We start from the raw sequence: 18989 nt of genomic DNA, 5'->3' as shown, positions 1-18989 counted from the left end.
GCCGTCCGATTGTTTACTAATTCAAAATTCAAGACGATCGGACGGTTCATGGCTTTATGTATGCTATACATATATGTATAGTAGAAAAGTTCATACCATATATATATAAACGACATATTTCACGCCTAATATGATATTACGACTTCTAATTTTTATATCAAAAGCCATCGTGATATAAGAAAAATTCCTTTTTACTTGGTAATTACACGATAGAAGACTGTATCTCAATCAGTTAGTTGTCCATTGAAGAATCAAAGGGTCAGCCCTGAGCTATAACAATATAGCTCGATGTCTCTTCAAAATTTCTCCAACAAGCAAGTTGTAACAAACAAATTAACTTTAGAAAGTTGACGGTCGTGCTAGCTAGTGTTTGATTTATTTCATAAATAAATTACAATTAGGATTAATATACCTGGTTTAGTTTGATCCAATATATGCTAGTTGGTATTGGACGGTATATATGGATGTTCTAGTACGTGTACTTATTATCTGTATCAGATCGAGAAGTAGTCATCAGTTGCGACTAAGTGATCGACGGACTAGCTGCAATTCCTTGGTTTAGAAATTAGTCATACTAGTCATATATATGACTCCTTTGACAAGTTTTCATTAAAGATCGAGTTGAAGGGTTTGATGGATATATTAAGCAGGTTCAACTTTTTCAGTCTGCAGATGTTTCCCTATGGAAATGGTCTTCCAGGTTGTTTGCCCTAGATGACAAGGTCATTGGTGTACTCTTATTAGTCAAGATCACAACATATATACAGTATATTGAGCCTCTAGTTGGGTTTCAAATTAAAAAAAAAAAAAAACTAATATACAGTATAAAATATATAAAAAAAGCTCAAGTATTACTACAAAAATAACAATACGAATTACTAGCTAGGATACACCAAATTTTCCATCATAATTTGAGCTAGCTCTGGTAACTTGCATAAATTTCATATGCAATCATCATATTGATAGCTAATGGGAATGGGTTCCAGATTTTTTTTTTTTTTTAGTAAAGCTAGCCTTTGTCTTAGGTAGATGGTCACTGTATGTAATAAACACAAACCCTAAAAGTCATATATATATGTAGGACAATTTGGTTTGTATCAGTCTCTCTGATATGTTATAAAATTTGATTTACTTAAGAACCGTAATGATATCATTGTGATCATATGCAAGTTTAATAATACAAACAATCGTCTCTCATAGTTTCAAAACATCACTAATTTTTCTTTCTGGGGTTAGAGTTTCAAAAGATCACGTTCATTTTGATATTCAACATATACATATGGTGTCGATCTCAAACAGTAATGGATGAGATTTGCATGAGCAGATCCAAACAAGCTATTACAAATCCTGCTATACTCAGATCCCAAGATGATCAATTATAGTCTAAAGCATTAAGAGGTGGCCGGGTTTTAATCTAAACTAGGTCGTCAATTGATTAAAAAATACAGGAGCCTAGAAGAGAAAAACCTTCAAAGTACATGTTATTACACGCCTATGAAAAACAAATATGAAAAACTTAGAGAACAAATATGAAAAACTTGACATGCCGATCGACATAATTGTGAAATCGATCTAGTACGAGTTATGCATATTTCTTTATTTTGTAAGCTTAAGTCGCTTCTAAAACGAGCTCATCACAAATATATATACGGAGTTGTTTAACTCTTAGCTTTTAACATATGCCGTCTATTGATATTAATGAAATCAATTTCTATTTTAAAACAAAACGAAAATCTTAGGTAGCAAACAATATATCTACACTGCATTTTCTAACTAATATATCTACACTGCATTTTCTCCTTCAATATTTTGTGTGATCACCCAATAATATTAATCAAGTAAATGAAGTATAAAGATAATCAGTGAAGTACTGAAGTCTCACCCCGTTTATGGCAAAGCGTATTGACTGCTGACACTCATGAATAGCTTATTATTTTTAGGCTGCTGCTGCTGCTGCAGCTAGCTAGCTGCCTTCTCCTCTCGATCAGCATTGCTACAAATCCACACGATCCCGACTGGCTTGACTTAATTAGCCATGTGAATTCAAACCTGTACGAAGCATCAAAGATGTAGACATGCATGTAGTACTACTTATACAAGTCTTCTAATGTATATGTATAGTTATATGTATTCTAGAATACATGGATACAAGTTGGCTGTGCCCGCGTATTAAGCTCTCTGGAAGCTCATCATCAATATGTCCCTCAACTGTGGAAATTGAAACATGAAAAATCCTTGTTAATTTATTAATCTTAGCTAATCCGGAAGAATAGGTATTAAAAAAAGGACTGTGGCTTGATGCAGAGAGTTGACATTTTTTCTGTGCCTGCGTAATGAGCTCAATAAGATGATTATATTACCTGGTTCGTCGACTTGGATAATTTAAACTTAAACGTCTGAAAGTAATGGGTGGTTAATTAACCCCATGTACTTCATCTCTACCTCCTCCTGTGGATATTTATAATCAAGTTGTTTGTGTTGTAAGCGAGAATAATCTGGGTTAGAGAGCAAAAGTACAAACCTGCTGCTGTCTGCTCTATATATAAAGCAAGAGAGAGCTATATCATAGAGAATGCCAAACTCTGATTCAACAGCAGCAGCAGCTGTTGGAACGAAGGTTGAATCCTTCGGCTACCAAGAAGGGCAGGTATGTCTGTTCATCATGTCTTGGTTACCTTCATCGATCTCCTAATTTAATTGATGTTTAATTTTGATCTTCGATCTCCTAGCTAGCCAGGATCGAATCGATCGTCGTTGATCATATTCCAAATAGTTTCATTGAATCACTCACTGATATATATCATCTTAGGTATTACTCTATGAAAGAGATGCATGCAGACAGTTCTGATGTAAATTAAAGAGTAGAACCTCGATTAATTTGTTTTTGATTTTGATTTTTTCATGTTTATTTTGATAGGAGAATTATGAACTTGTTAATGCCAAAGCCGAAATGAGTGAGGTCAGAGAAGAAAATGCGAGACTGAAGAAGACGTTGGAGCATATGACGAAGGATTACCAGTCTCTACAGTTGCGCTTTTTTGACATCCTCAAACAAGAGTCTCATTCCAAGAAGGCAACAATGAGTGCCACCACCTCCCATGTTGAAATTGAAGAACCTCATGATCAGCTCTTGTCTCTTTGCCTTGGAAGAAGCCCAAGAGACCCTAAAAATGTTAGTGATGAGGGCAAACTTGTACAAGCTGATCATCACCAAGACTCGAAGGCCAACCTTACTCTTGGATTAGGCTCTAAGTTGCAGTTGCCTACCGAGCTTGTATTGAGCGGTCCGATTCCGGAGACTAGTTCCGAAGAGCCTAAGGAATCAGAAGCCTCCCCATCAAGTACTAAAACACCAAAGACAATAAGAAATGAAGATGATGATGCTTCGCAGCAGGCCAATGCTGCAAAAAGAGCTAGGGTTTCTGTGAGAGCTCGATGTGACACCCCCACGGTACTACTACACTCCACATGAATTTTTTTCCTCTCATATAAGAATTGCTTTTGTTAAAATACTTCTGCTTAATTTTTTTTACAGATGATTGATGGATGCCAATGGAGAAAATACGGACAGAAGATTGCGAAAGGAAATCCATGCCCGCGAGCATACTACCGATGCACGGTTGCACCAGGATGCCCTGTTAGAAAGCAGGTTAAATTCTTGTTACAAAGATGACATTCAAGTTCCTGTCACTACAATTGAACAGTTTTTTTTTAAGCTAATGTGTTTTAACTTTTCATATGATTTTTCAGGTGCAAAGATGTATTGATGACATGTCTATCTTGATCACCACCTATGAAGGAACCCACAACCACCCACTTCCAATGACAGCCACTTCCATGGCTTCCACCACCTCTGCCGCAGCTTCCATGTTATTGTCTGGCTCTTTGACATCTCAGCTTCCAGGTCTTGGTTCCAGTAATGGACTAGGTTTTGGTCTCTTTGATAATTCGAGACAACAACTTTACATGCCTAAGCTTTCCTCCTCCCCTTTGTTTCCCACAGTTACTCTAGACCTCACATCTTCTCCTTCCCCTTCATCAAACCAATACTGCACATTTCCTCCAAGTCTAAGCTTTTGTTCCTCAGAATCTAACAGCAATTTACCACCCAGTTGGGGCAACGTGTACCCCAGATTTGGGACGCAGTTTGACAGAAAGAACCAAGAGTGTTTCCAACCCAATCACCAAGCCTCTTCCCAGGTGTCCTTAACAGAGACATTGACCAAGGCAATCACATCAGACCCAAATTTCAAGTCAGTCATTGCTGTAGCGCTTTCATCTATGGTTGGAGGTGGTGCAGCAAGTTATGGAAGCCAAGGAATAGGGGAAAGATTAGGACAACACTTGACACAGACTGGGAAAAGCCGCTCATCAAGCATTTTCAACAGCTTGTCATCTTCTGATTCTCAGAAGGGAAACTTGACGCTTCTCCAGCCTCCACTGCCATTTCCCGAGTCCAAGAGCACTACATCTTCCCCTGCCATCAGGGATAAAAGTCTCTAAATTATGTGATCAGAAATTGAAATTCCGCTAGTTAGACAATCTCAGATGTTATTTTGTCAGACCCTCAATATGGACTATCAAATGCGTGGTCTAGATCAACAGTTTGACAAGATCACATGTTAGATATGTCAAATTTACCAGTAGTTACTGTAATCAAAAGATGTAGGAGTTTATTCACAGGCTCACCCTGTTCTGAAAATATGATTGTCAATCAATAATATTGCAGCACACTACCAACTGGCTGCTAGATACAAAGTATGACTGTTCAGAAAAAATAAATAAGCTCTGATGGGCATTCAGAAGACAAAGTTGCAACTTAGACAGTTTACTCTATCAACTAACCAGAGACATTATTTGACCAGGATCTATAAATCAATATATTACAACCGCAGCGCGATCTGTAAGAAGGAAGAAACTACCAGTATTGATAAAAAAATCGGTCTTCCTCCACTCCAAAACTTTGATAACTCATAAGATGGCCTCTTTGAAGCCAATGCACCACATTATTTAATTTTGATATTCCAACAGCTTCCTCTACCTCGTTATCTTCCTCACCGTGAAGGCAAGCCAAAGTAATCTTTTTCTGTAAAACCCTGAAGGTTGGCTCCAACAATAAGCCACATAAACTATAGGCCTACAAGTATGAGTATCCACATGTAAGTGTGCTACCAAAATGAAACCTTGTAAGTTTGTAACTAATTTCACTAACCCATGAAATTAGAAATATTTGAAAACTTCCTCTCATGCTACCAAATTTTTTGGAATGAAAGACATAATTTACTCAGTCAGACAAAAATTCTGGTAAATGGTACTGGTGCAATAGATAATTTTGACAACATACAAATGCAAAAGGAACACAGTAAGAATCGGTCTGTTACCATCGGCTATTCAGATTGTTTCCTATGAACTCTTTAGTAGTTCGTGAAATGCCTCCTGAGGTATATCTATAGAACCAACACGCTTCATTCGCTTCTTCCCTTCCTTTTGCTTGTCTAATAGCTTCCTCTTTCGAGAAACATCACCACCATAACACTTGGCAAGAACATTTTTTCTCATAGCAGAAATCCTAAGACAAAACATAGAGAAGTTTAGCTCAACAGTATTTGAATAGTCGTAGCATGAGAAGCAGAAATTTTAAATAATACTCACGTCTCCCTTGCAACAACCTTTGTTCCAATTGCAGCTTGTATAGTTATCTCAAACATTTGCCTGCTCAAAATCAAATATCTCGTCATACTGGGAAAAGGAACAAAGATGGAAGAAATTACAATTCAGTATAGCTCAGCATACCTGTCTATATATTTCTTCAGCTTCTCCACCAGTTCACGACCAATACGTTGCGCCTTCAAATTATGAACAATAGTTGCCATAGCATCGACTGGTTGTCCATTCAGAAGGATATCAAGTTTGACCATATCAGATTGCTGATATCTGTTGTATTTCAATCAGAGGGAATGAAAGGAGTTTGCAGTTACCATATATAAAAAATAACAGTTCATCCTAGCTAAGCAACTGCAGTGATGAAACCATGAACTGCTGCCCAGTATCAGCCATGATAAACACTACTATAGCAATACAAATGCAATACGGTTCTGGTTTTTGCTTTCAGTTTCAAGTTTAACCATCAACTTACAAGAGGAATTGCTCTACTTAAGCATTTAATAGTAGTATGCTACTCATTCTGATTATGCTGACTTAAAAAGTTGCAGCACCAATTTATCAGATACCAATCAACAGTTGAATCCCTTTGCTTGACACTAGTATATTATCCTTATCTGACTGGTGGGTTTTTCTAGTAGATGTGTGGTGTGTGAATGAGAGAGTTGAAACTTACTCTGAGTCCTCATAATCAAATGTTGCATATCCTGATGTAATACTCTTCAATTCATTGTAAAAGTCGACAACAATCTCCCTCAAAGGCAAGCGGTACTTCATGAAGGCTCGTTGACTGCATAGATCAGATTACAATATATCAATCACAGACAAGCAGAAAGAACAAATAAACTATATGAGTAGGTAAGGTAACATCCCAAAAATTATGTAAATGTCTCGAACCAACACATGTCCATTAATACACACAATTTAGATCTTATGAGCACGAAATCCATGCTCACCAAACTTTGGGTCAAAATGTAACAGCTGCTAACAAAATTCTGTTGAAGTAATATTCTTTTTATAACTAAATGTTAGCAGCTGGATTTTGATTCAATGGTTGGTGAGGCAGGAGACAATAAAGCAAGATGCTTGAAGCAAAAATATATATGTATATATAAACGTAGGGATATTTTCATCTTTCAATTTGACATTTCATAAAAGTTACCTGTCTATGAAAGTATACTCCAACTGCTGACCTCTCCGCTCAGAGCAGAGGGTGATTACAGCCCCCACATACCTTCAATTGGACAACAAATTAACTATGGAGTCTACTGTATGAATAACTGCCTCCCAGGGTGGAGAGGGAAAAAAGACATGCTAAGGGTGTGCGAGAGCTTACTCACTAGGAATAATGATAGTAGCTAGAACTGTAGGTTCCCAACAGGCTGTTACTTGTTTCTTGGAGTTTGCAACCAACGCGGCAGGATTCTGAACTTCTACTTTGCTAGAACAGAACCAATATTATGTTTGGTAAAACCATATGAATGAAAATTTTACAAAGAATAGCATGTAAGACATACCTCCCATCAGAATACTCATAAATATAGGGAACAGTTGGAATGGTAGAAATTACATGAGCTCCATGTTCCTGTCATCCACATCATTTGTAAGTGAATATAACTGAATGTTAAATATGCAATCAATAAGTTCAATGAATTTCTTTCTCTTCAAGAAAATGCTTTCGGATGAAAAATATCATAAAGTTTTCATTCTGGTGTATTAAGAAAAGTTCTTTTTTTTTTTCACAATGTAGGAACATTAGACCTCTTAATTGTGTCTTTTTCATACAGAAGCGATTCCTTCATCAAGAAAAGCTCTTTAAAATATCCCTAGAATAACTATTTGGTTACCTGTTCAAGTCGCTGGTGAAAAACATCCATGTGAAGTAAACCTAAGAAACCACACCTGCAGTTCCACAAGTTAGTCATCATAACATTTAAAATATATTGAAATCTTGAATATTAATCATGGTAGACGCAAATGCCTTCATTTTTGCAGGTGCAAAAAGGTTTAACTGGTTTAGTAGTAAGTTACATACCTAAAACCCAGACCTAGTGCCGTGCTACTCTCTCTAGTAACAGAGACACTAGCATCGTTGCAGGTCAGTCTCTCGATTGCATGGTTAAGTGCCTCAAAATCAGATCCATCAGCAGGGTAAAGACCAGAAAACACCATATGTTTTGCAGGCTTGAACCCTACAATTTGAAGACCATCAGGAGCTGGATGATAGAATATCTTAACCACAAATTATATATAGATATATAAGTACCTGACAGGGGCTGGACGATGGTTTTATTATGATGAAGTGTGTCCCCAATACGTGCCTCTTTGGTCGAACGCATGCCACTCACAACATACCCAACTTGTCCAGTATGAAGGACTCCTGTGGAAGTAAGCTCTGGGTGCATGATTCCAACATCCAAAATGTCATAAGCTTGGCCAGTTGCGGCAGATGCAATTTTGTCCCCCTTGCGCAGCATCCCATCAACTACAGCAACATGGCATATAACTCCTTTATATTCATCATAGTATGAATCCAACAAAAGCATCCGCAAAGGCAAATCACTCTTCCCAGGAGGAGGTGGTATGCGTTCTATGACTGCGGGAAGGACATGCTCAAGACCCTGTCCTGTTTTCGCAGATGTTAAAAGAGCATCACTTGCGTCCAGATCAAACATTGATTTAAGTTGAGCTTTGACACGTTCAGGATCAGCAGTCGGCTGGTCAATCTTGTTGATGACAGGTATTATCGCCAAGTTAGACTCGAACGCAAGATAAAAGTTTGCCACAGTTTGCGCTTGAACACCCTGAGCTGCATCAACAACCAAAAGCGCACCTTGGCAAGCGGCCAGTGATCTCGATACCTCATAGCTAAAGTCCACATGTCCCGGCGTGTCAATCAGATTCAGTAGAAAACTCGGTTCTCCACTGCCTCCAACCTTATCCCCACCATGAAAATTGTGCTTGTGGAACATGGTAGCTGTCTGCGCCTTTACAGTAATCCCCCTTTCTCTCTCCACCTACAACAACCCAAATCAAAATCCGCATACAAAACACAACTACATTTTCCATTTCTTCATAATACAACAACTTCATTCCTAAACCATTCTAAGCACATCAAAATCTTAATATACCAAGTAAACCACACTAACAAAACGGCATATCTTCAAGTCATAAACTTTATGCATAGATTATCACCAAAAACACAACACTATTCAGCTAAGAAAACCAAACCCATTAACAAAGCAACAACCTTTCTTCCTCTAAACATCAGAAAACAATGATCAAAGTTTCATATACCTGCAACTTGTCAAGGTACTGAGGCTGACCATGGCCTCTCTTAATGGTCCCAGTGAGCTCCAGGAGCCTATCAGCGAGAGTAGACTTGCCGTGATCGACATGGGCGATGATGGAGAAGTTTCTGATCCTCTCAGTTGGGAACTGGCTCAAATCCACGGCGTCTTTGCTGTTCTGTTTTGAATGGGAGCAAAAAGTTTGGCTGAATCTGAAGCCAGAGCCAATTGGGTTGCGTCGTAAATGAGAAGAAGAAGAAGAAGATAAAGGGTTTAAGTGGGTTTGGAGTAAAGAAAGGTTCTTTGGTGGTTTCAGAGTTTTAGAGGCTCTGCTCAGAAAACCCATCTCGGGGTTTAACGAGAACTGAGACTACGGCGGAAGCTTTATTCATTTCTGTTTTGGATGGAGATGTTTTAAACGCCGTCGTTTTGATTTGGGCTGGACTTTTTGATTTTGCACTGAAGGGACGAAAAGTCATTATTATTCCTGGATACCCGACCTATTTACGGATAAGTTTGCGGCAGTTTCCGCAACCTTTCTGCCGTTTACCACTGTTTTAGGCCATACCAATGCGTACCCAGTTTCCTTGTAGATTAAGAATCTGTTTCCGGAAACGCCAGAAATACTTCGAAAACAGCCGGGAACGTGTCGGAAACGTAGCTGATGGGTCAAATTTCCCTCCTTATTTGGAGGAGGATGTCATACGGTTTACTACATGTGAAAATCCTTTCGGTGAAGCCTCAAGACCCATTCAATTAACCAAGAGGCAAGATGCTATATGAATAGCAAAGTTGGTGGTGTGTATATGTTGAAATGCAAGAGAGAGCCTATATGTATAGGCTTGTGGGTGGCTGAAATGTTTAACAAAAAGAATGGAGATGCATTGATGGTGCATACAAACATTGAAGCTTGAATTAAGAAAGAAGTTTGAATTCTCTTCCTTGTGCATGGACGTGAAGGATTTGCATGGGAAATGCGTGAAGAAGTTTGCCTATATAAAGGCATGAGCAATGGTGCAATTGGTGTACCGGTGAGTTTATCTTGTGTTATACAAGAGTGTGAGATAGAGAGAAAACTCCAAGTCGAGAGTTTGTGTGTGTAGGAAAACAAAGTGAGTGTAAGAGTGTATCCTTTCAAAGTGTGAGTTTTGAAGTAGTGTTTCTCTTGCTGTAACCTTTATTCGTATAGTGGAGATTCTTTGTTGTTATTTCCCCGTGGATGTAGACACTTTGCCGAACCACGTTAATTCCTGGTGTTCTTTATCATCTTCTTTCCACCATATTTTACATTTGTGGTTGTGAGTTTTCCGATTCCATTCTACAGTTTATTTTTCCGCATAACCCAAAAGTAGTTGTATCATGGTGTTGAATGTATGGATAATAGTAATCCGAATATGAGAATTGCTTGATCCTTTGTTTGTGCAAAATATAGGGGATTGAGCGGATTGTAAGTCACAGTCATCATTGCAACTGTGACTCATCTCAGCATTTCTTATTATGCTTCGTTTAGCCATTCTCTATTGGTTTGCTTTTATTGATCTGCAAAGCGCTTTCGATGTTGTTTATTCCGTGTGCTTAGTTCTTGTCATAGCATTGCATTTTCTCCTGCACTTTGAAGACGGTAGCTTTTCCAATTGCATTGTTCTATTTCTCTTTCATTTACCAGGATATCATTTCTAGTGAAGCTATTTGAGGTATGAAACCACTGGAAATGAATATGATAGCTATATATTATATTGGATAATGCTTTTATTTCTGTGATGTCAAACACTGTGCACCTTGTGGAGTTGTGGTATTACCGTATTAGGAACTTCTGAAGATTCTTTGTTCTCAGTATTAGTAGATCATATATCTAAGAGAAAATATACATATTGCACCGAGGGGATATTCATTCTCATTCTTCCTTGTTTGTTTTCTTGCTTCTCTTGTCTTCAAAAGAGTACTGAAGAGTTTGAGACACTAATATTACCAACACAAAAAATTTAAAGAAGACCAAATTCTTACATGAAAGCTAGCTAGCTAGTAAGGATTTGGTGTGAACCAAGCACTAGGTTGTATCGCCCACAAAAGACGAGGATAATGCCGGAGAGAAGTCACAGTTTTTTTTTTGATGCTAGAGAAGTCATAGTTTTGAAGCTCCTATCTGTCAAGGAAAACACCCCAAAGTTGTGTGCATAATCATATCTTTTCCGTAAAACAAAATAGATACAGTTTCTTTCAAGTGTTTTATCATGACAAGTGATAAATTTGTTGTTGAGCGTGGCCATAAACAATGCCCGATCACCAAGGTCATTAATCTCTACCCACTTATTATTGTCCGCTAACTTTAACACTTGCAATGATCTTTGGTAGTTCGGACGACATAGACCATCATGCCACAAAACCATAAACAGGTCCTTTGATTCACAACATTTTGCCAAGTAACATGTCCGGTAGTAGGTTCCGCCATCAACTATGCTGTTAATGTTGGGGTGAAGAGTAACCAACCTTTGTGATGTGTAGGCATGTGTGTCTAAATGGATGTCAAACACCATCACATACTCTAATGCTTCTCTACCTAGCGCATATAATTTCCCATCAAGTATTTCTATCTCCCAAAATTCAAGAGCTTTCTCTGCCTTAATCAAGGTCCATGATCTATCAGTGGGCGTGCAAAAGGCCAAACAACCTTCTTGTCTGAAGTGAAGGCAACTCACATAACACTCTGTTGTCGTTGGTACTGAAGAGGCTACTACTTTTACTTCCGGGAAACTGCCGCGGCTGGGATGATGTGTTGGGAGCTTAACTCGAGCACCTGATACTGGATTCCAGAAGAAGAACCTCTCAACATATGATCTACTAGTGGTTATGATCAGCCATCCCTCAACTGATCCAGCACAATAACAATTTGCGGGAGGATCGGTTTTTATTTTCCAAATTTTCGGATGGCTTACAATACGCAAGTAGTTATCATCATCTTTTTTGATGTAGGATGCAAGCATGTCGCTTCCTAGTCTAGAACTGGTCACAAGCCTTGGGAGTTGAGGATGAGCAGCAGGAAGCCAAAGCTTGCTGTCAATTGCGGCTCGCCAACTACGGCTTACCTCACGACAATTCAGATAATCCGACAGGGGCAGTCGCTGCAGAATCAGTTGCATGATGTCATCTGGGAGTTGCTCGAACCAACCTCCTCCTTCTCCTTCGTCTTCTAACTCGTATCGTTTTCTAGTGAAGAACTTGCAGCGGATCAAATCACGACACCATATCAACTTTCTTGAAAAACTCCGTCTGGTCAACATCTTCATCTTCACGGCATGCAAGTACAATCAAGAAGAAACGTGTGTACGTGTGTGTGTGTGTGTATCAATATATGTATGTGTAATTACAAAGGGTACGTTAAGACGTTTGAATAGCTCGCGGGATGGGACTCCTCTTGAAATCTGGACTCCATATATGTAACGAAAACTAGTTTGTCTTCCGACTTAAGACGGAAGTCCTGTAGGCAGAAGGTTCCCCTTTACATCAAGTTGTGTATCACAAAACTATAACCTATAAATCAAGATAACATTTACAGATACATGATAAGCCATTGTTTCCCTCTTTGTTTTGCGTCTGTGGACTGTGAGGACTGAGGAGGGAGAGAGAGATGAGGTTTAATTTCTGAGTCGGAAGGTTGTTAGAGTCATCGATTGCAGGTATGGTATGGCTACTGTATATTGGTTTAGTTTCCGAGTTGTTTTGTGAAAAATTGGGTTAAAAATGTTGAGTATTATATTATATAAACAGCACATTGCATATCCATTGATGAATGTATGTTAGTGATGTGGGAATGAGAACTGATTTGGTGTTAGCAAGTTTGGAGCGTCTGTGCTTAATTAAGTTTCGAATTGCATTTTGTATGTTCTAGTTTAAGTTATTAGTTTGTTGCTTCTAAGTTTTGGTTTTATTCTTGTTTTGGACATTTTTCATTTTTTGTATATGTTACTTGAATTTGTTGTGCCTTATATGTTTCCTGGTGCTGGTGATGATGAGTTTTAGGTCCTGGCAAATTTGATAATGTTGTAAGCTTGTAGCTGTTTTGCCTGTGTCATGGTTGATGGTCCACTGATCCGGAGGGTGGATGATCCTGCAAATGCAGCCTTCTTGGAAGTAAGTTATGAAATTATCCCATCTTTATAATTATTCTCAGAGCTCTCTATACATTTTCTGTTTTGTGAAATGAAAGTAATATGAGAAAAATGTTATCAATAATGCATAGGTTGTTATCACAAAACTATAGCCTATACATTTAAATCAAGTTCTGTATCCCCTTTACATCTTTATAATTATTCCCATCTTTATAATTATAACTTGTATATTTTTTAACTTCAGAACATTTACTATTCTCATTATTAGCAGATCATTTATCTAAGAGAAAGGATACATATTGCACCGAGGCCCCAGGGGATATTTGTAGTTGTTAAACACAGAAGGCATAAAACGAGGTTCCTGCAGTGTAATTCGGGTTAACAAATCCATTAAAGACCTTGTAACCATTTCCAAGGTAGATGTATCCGTTGCTTACCGATATCCCCCCATACACAGTTGCTCCTGTATCATACGACCACAAAATCTTTCCTGTCTTGGCATTCATTGCATCTATTGGTCCTTCTTTGTAAGTAGAGCCACCAAAAACAACACCATTTGCCACAGTAGCTGCAGCCGGGGAGGTAGCATCATTAGCAATATTGGCCGTGGACCATAAGATATTGCCGCTGCGCGCCTCCATTGCTACCCATCCACCAGCAATTGTAGTGTTCTGGGATGGTTTTAGGGTGAAGTTCTTATGTTGGCTGTTGGCAATGTTAGTATAGACCTTCTTTGATAATGCTTATATTGGATAATGCTTTTATTTCTGTGATGTCAAACACTGTGCACCTTGTGTATTACCGTATTAGGAACTTCTGAAGATTCTTTGTTCTCGGTATTAGTAGATCATATATCTAAGAGAAAAGATACATATTGCACCGAGGGGATATTTATTCTCATTCTTCCTTGTTTGTTTTCTTGCTTCTCTTGTCTTCAAAAGAGTACTGAACTACTGAAGAGTTTGAGCCACTAATATTACCAACACAAAAAATTTAAAGAAGACTAGATTCTTACATAAAAGCTAGCTAGCTAGTAAGGATTCGGTGTGAACCAAGCACTAGGTTGTATCGCCCACAAAAGATCGATGATGATGCCGGAGAGAAGTCATGGTTTTGAAGCTCCTATCTGTCAAGGAAAACACCCCAAAGTTGAGTGCATAATCATATCTTTTCCGTAAAACAAAATAGATACAGTTTCTTTCAAGTGTTTTATCATGACAAGTGATAAATTTGTTGTTGAGCGTGGCCATAAACAATGCCTGATCACCAAGGTCATCAATCTCTACCCACTTATTATTATTCTCTAACTTTAACACTTGAAATGATCTTTGGTAGTACGGACGATCATGCCACAAAACCATAAACAGGTCCTTTGATTCACAACATTTTGCCAAGTAACATGTCCGGTGGTAGGTTCCGCCATCAACTATGCTGTTAATGTTGGGGTGAAGAGTAACCAACCTTTGTGATGTGTAGGCATGTGTGTCTAAATGGATGTCAAACACCATCACATACTCTAATGCTTCTCTACCTAGCGCATATAATTTCCCATCAAGTATTTCTATCTCCCAAAATTCAAGAGCTTTCTCTGCCTTAATCAAGGTCCATGATCTATCAGTGGGCGTGCAAAAGGCCAAACAACCTTCTTGTCTGAAGTGAAGGCAACTCACATAACACTCTGTTGTCGTTGGTACTGAAGAGGCTACCACTTTTACTTTCGGGAACCTGCCGAGGCTGGAATGATGTGTTGGGAGCATAACTCGAGCACCTGATACTGGATTCCAGAAGAAGAACCTCTCAACATATGATCTACTAGTGGTTATGATCAGCCATCCCTCAACTGATCCAGCACAATAACAATCTGCGGGAGGATCGGTTTTTACTTTCCAAGTTTTCTGATGGCTTACATTAATACGCAAGTCGTCGTCGTCATCTATTTTGATGTAGGATGCGAGCATGTCTCTTCCTATACAAGAAGAGACCACAAGCCATGGGAGTTGATGAGGCGCAGGAAGCCAACGCTTGTTGTTAATTGCGGCTCGCCAACAACGGCTTACGTCACGACAGTTCAGATAATCCGACAGGGGCAGTCGCTGCAGAATCAGTTGCATGACGTCATCTGGGAGTTGCTCGATCCAACCTCCTTCTTCCGAGTTGTATCGTTTTCCAGTGTAGAACTTGCGGCGTATCAAATCACGACACCATATCAACTTTCTTGAAAAGCTCCAACGTCTGCTCAACATCTTCATTATCACGGCATATGTAAGTACCTACAATCAAGAAGAAACATGTATATATGATATTTGTAATTTCAAAGGGTATTTGAAATCTTAGCTTGAATGGGATGGGACTCCTCTTGAAATATGGACTCCATATATGTAACGAAGACTGGTTTATCTTCCTCCGACTTAAGACGGAAGTTCTGAAGGCTCCCCATTACATTACTGCTTCTTACCTACTCAAACCATTCTCCGCTCCAAACTACTTTTTCATGTCCAGTTGATTTCTTTTTTGACGGAGATGATTACAATTTAGACGTCGTCGTTTTGGTTTGGGCTGTACAGTCCAGTTGTTTATTCTTGATGGCCCCCGAACCCGATTCTGAAAGCTGTTCTTTTTGGTTCAACTAGTTGATAGGTAAAGCTCTCTGCCAAGTGCCAAGTTCAATTGAAGAATGAAGAAAAAGGTGTTCTCTTTAAATTGTTGTTTGATCTTGATTTATAGTGTGTCTATTGCATTGCATGTAAAAACGGTTCAGTTACAGTCAAGCTCTGTTGATACTTTAGTATATGTTGTTGATTTTGATCATACATGCATTTTCTAATTTGGGTGTTTCTTTTTCTGTTTCAAGAATCTATTATGGTTTACTTGGCTTCAAGAATCTGCATGGGTTTCTTTCTGGCAAGGTACTTTGTTCAATATAGTACATGAATTTTTGTTCTTTAATCAATGATATGTATGGATTTGTATGATCACTACAAATTGGTGATCACAAAAGGCATCATAACCCCCAATGGTGCTGTGCCGCTAGCATTTCTTAGTGGGCATTTGGGCAGCAGAAGACCTAAATTTCATTCTGCATTCAGGGGATCTCTAATTATTGTGGTCTCGAAATATGAGCATTACAGTAATCTGCATATGAGAATTGCTGGATTCTTTGTTGTGCAAATTATTTCTTATCATACTTCGTTTAGCCATTCTCCAAATGGTGAACCTTTTGCTTATTTGAGCGCCAGAGTTCAATTTTGTTGATGCACTTTCAGCATGCTTAGTTCTTGTGTTGTGATAGCATTACGTTTTTCCCAGCAGCAAGTTGAATCTGGTAGCTTTCCACACTTGCATTTTTCTAATCCTTCTTCCATTTACCAGGATGTCAATTCTGGTGAAGCTATATTTGAGGTATCGATCAAACCATTATAAATGATATGTGATATTGGACGCTATTTTTTTCTGTGATATCAGACTTGTGGTATTAGGAACTTCAGAAGATTTACTATTCTCATTAGTAGTAGATCATTTATCTAAGAGAAAAGATACATGTTGCACTGAGGGGATATTTGTTGTTGTTAAACACAGAAGGCATAGAACGAGGTTCCAGCTGTGTAATTTGGGTTAACAAATCCATTAAAGACCTTGTAACCATTTCCGAGGTAGATGCATCCGTTGCTTACCGATATCCCCCCATACACAGTTGCTCCTGTATCATACGACCACAAAATCTTTCCTGTCTTGGCATTCATTGCATATATTGGTCCTTCTTTGTAAGTAGAGCCACCAAAAACAACACCATTAGCCACAGTAACTGCAGCCGGGGAGGTAGCATCATTAGCATTGGCCGTGGACCATAAGATATTGCCGCTGCGCGCCTCCATTGCTACCCATCCACCAGCAATTGTAGTGTTCTGAGATGGTTTTAGGGTGAAGTTCTTATGTTGGCTATTGGCAATGTTAGTATAGACCCTCTTTTCATCAGTGGCTGCACCCCACATGGCTCCTCCTCCTAGACCTCCTGGTCCAGCTTCCTGTGTATCAAAGCATTACACGTTTAGTAATTCATATAGAAATAAGGCCAATTTCAGTTAATCCAATAGTTCAACTAGGAAACTAACCGTAGACCACACTATGCTACCAGTATCTCGATCTAGAGCCCATGCAAACCCACTTTTCTGAACAGCAACTACAATGTCTTTCTTAGTCCCATTAATTTTTGTGGTAATCATCATTGGTGCTTCTCCAAAATCTGCGTCTGGACTTGGACCGGGTGGGCACCTTGGGTCCAAATGTCGATGGCATGCACCAAACCATAAATCATAGCCTCCTAGCTGCTTGTACCATTTGATTTTGCCAGTGTCTAAATCAAGAGCTACAATAGACTCGGAGTGGTTGTCAGGCTCAATGCAGGCATCTGGCTGTGAAGGTATGGTTTGATTGTTTTCCCTCTCCTGGCATTCAATTATATGCGAAGGAGCTGAATACAGGTTGGAAGTGGCAATGTAGACAAGGTTACGCTTCACATCAATAGAAGGACTACTTCCCCAGATTGCTGCACCAGCATACTCCCCAAACTTGCCAAAGTTGTCTGGTAGCATGTAGGTCTGCCACAAGATTGCTCCTGTTCTGACATCTAATTTAAGAAAGCTCCCACGAAATGTGCAGCACAGATCGATTGTCAGGCCTTCTTCTAGCGACGATGTTCCAACATAATATCCCCTTTCAAAAGGTACATACAGTAGTTAGATTCTATACGAATTGTAATTTGGTGCCTCAACTGATTGTGTGTCAATCATACCATTATAAATGCAGTACTATTAGCATGAAATAGACATGTGATATGTATATGCAGTAAGAGTAGTATAAACTTCTTCAGTTTTCACACAAAACAAATCTGGTGTCTAGAAAGGATCTAAACATTGTCATATAATGAAACAAAGACCTGGCCTGTATGTTGAGTTTCACAAAAGTCTAACACCTATGTTGACAGTATACAGAAACTACAATATAATTAATCGAAAGCATGGTTTACAGCAAGCTATTTGGCAGATTATTGATTAATTACTTAATATATCAAGTTGCCATAAAAGATTCTCATAATTCTACAGAAGCAGGAATAAGTAGCCTTGAACCACATGGTGTTCCTTATCTTGTTCCTAACTTAAACTTGTTTTGAAGCAACACCATTGACTTACTGATGAGTATACTAGCACTGCATAAGCTACAGGGTTGAACATTTAAACCATACTTTCAAAAAATTTCTGATCCCAAAGTTGAAACTAAGAATCAAAAGTGCAAAACCTAACTGAGAAGTTGATGACTAACCCTTTGTAATAGGTTCCAGACATGGTGACAAAGGCTCTGGTATGGTTATCAACCCTGGTAGACCAGACGAGCTTCCCATTGGACCTTTTAACAGCAATGACGAAAGCAGGACCATAGATTCCACAAATGAGCAGGTCACCGGCGATTGTTGGGGTTGATCTTGTCACTGTGGAGTTGACATTGAGAATGAAACCAGTGTTATTGAAGCCTGTCAACTCTTGCACATTCTTCTTCCAGACGAGAGATCCATCAGATTGTTTAACAGCGTAAAGATATCCATTCCAGCTTGGGAAGTAGAGAATGCCATCAGCAATGGCTGGTGTTACAGTTATGTCACCTCCCACAGAGAATTTCCACTTCACACTGAGATTGGAAACTGTTGCAGGGCTTATCTTCTTCTCCGTGTTAGCATATCTTCTGTTATACAAGTCGCCTCCATGGTTTGGCCAATCTAGAGTACTAGGCTTGTATTTCTCTGCAGAAGGCCACTGAAAACAACCAAGTCAATTAACAATTTGTGAACAAACCAGCAGGTAATGAACAAATTAATGAAAGGGTGATAGAGAGGCTTACAATATTGAAACCTGAGCTTGGTGCCATAGCTATACAGAACATA

At 38.9% G+C, this 18989-nt stretch overlaps 5 protein-coding genes across 5 annotated transcripts; 1 reads left to right on the top strand and 4 right to left on the bottom strand.

Annotated features, from left to right (window-relative positions):
* The first annotated feature begins 2486 nt into the window (after nucleotides 1-2486).
* Nucleotides 2487-4758, top strand: LOC101296583 (probable WRKY transcription factor 72-like). The gene is made up of 4 exons (XM_004302300.1): nucleotides 2487-2647; nucleotides 2918-3451; nucleotides 3536-3649; nucleotides 3751-4758. The coding sequence occupies exons 1-4, from the start codon at nucleotides 2573-2575 to the stop codon at nucleotides 4501-4503; spliced, it is 1476 nt and encodes a 491-aa protein (XP_004302348.1). The 5' UTR covers nucleotides 2487-2572; the 3' UTR covers nucleotides 4504-4758.
* LOC101302478 (translation factor GUF1 homolog, mitochondrial-like) lies at nucleotides 4673-9297 on the bottom strand. Its single transcript, XM_004304893.1, has 12 exons — nucleotides 8959-9297; nucleotides 7928-8678; nucleotides 7697-7853; nucleotides 7509-7563; nucleotides 7179-7246; nucleotides 6998-7102; nucleotides 6824-6895; nucleotides 6338-6451; nucleotides 5794-5934; nucleotides 5653-5712; nucleotides 5382-5569; nucleotides 4673-5137 (listed from the first exon to the last, which is right to left on the bottom strand). Exons 1-11 carry the CDS (start codon nucleotides 9295-9297, stop codon nucleotides 5404-5406), a joined length of 2028 nt encoding a protein of 675 aa, XP_004304941.1. The 3' UTR covers nucleotides 4673-5137; nucleotides 5382-5403.
* A 1548-nt stretch (nucleotides 9298-10845) lies between these two features.
* On the bottom strand, nucleotides 10846-12235 carry LOC101302190 (F-box protein At2g17036-like). Its single transcript, XM_004304892.1, has 2 exons — nucleotides 11161-12235; nucleotides 10846-10910 (listed from the first exon to the last, which is right to left on the bottom strand). The coding sequence occupies exons 1-2, from the start codon at nucleotides 12233-12235 to the stop codon at nucleotides 10846-10848; spliced, it is 1140 nt and encodes a 379-aa protein (XP_004304940.1).
* A 1880-nt stretch (nucleotides 12236-14115) lies between these two features.
* On the bottom strand, nucleotides 14116-15306 carry LOC101301895. Its single transcript, XM_004304891.1, has one exon. The coding sequence runs from the start codon at nucleotides 15304-15306 to the stop codon at nucleotides 14116-14118; it is 1191 nt and encodes a 396-aa protein (XP_004304939.1).
* A 1317-nt stretch (nucleotides 15307-16623) lies between these two features.
* LOC101301604 (polyvinylalcohol dehydrogenase-like) lies at nucleotides 16624-18973 on the bottom strand. Its single transcript, XM_004304890.1, has 4 exons — nucleotides 18947-18973; nucleotides 18374-18861; nucleotides 17167-17767; nucleotides 16624-17079 (listed from the first exon to the last, which is right to left on the bottom strand). The coding sequence occupies exons 1-4, from the start codon at nucleotides 18971-18973 to the stop codon at nucleotides 16624-16626; spliced, it is 1572 nt and encodes a 523-aa protein (XP_004304938.1).
* Nucleotides 18974-18989: the final 16 nt, after the last annotated feature.

Source organism: Fragaria vesca, linkage group LG6 (assembly GCF_000184155.1).
Source record: "Fragaria vesca subsp. vesca linkage group LG6, FraVesHawaii_1.0, whole genome shotgun sequence".
Classification (NCBI taxonomy): domain Eukaryota; kingdom Viridiplantae; phylum Streptophyta; class Magnoliopsida; order Rosales; family Rosaceae; genus Fragaria; species Fragaria vesca.
Note: the sequence above shows the minus strand (reverse complement) of the source record. Positions and strands in the feature narration are given on the sequence as shown.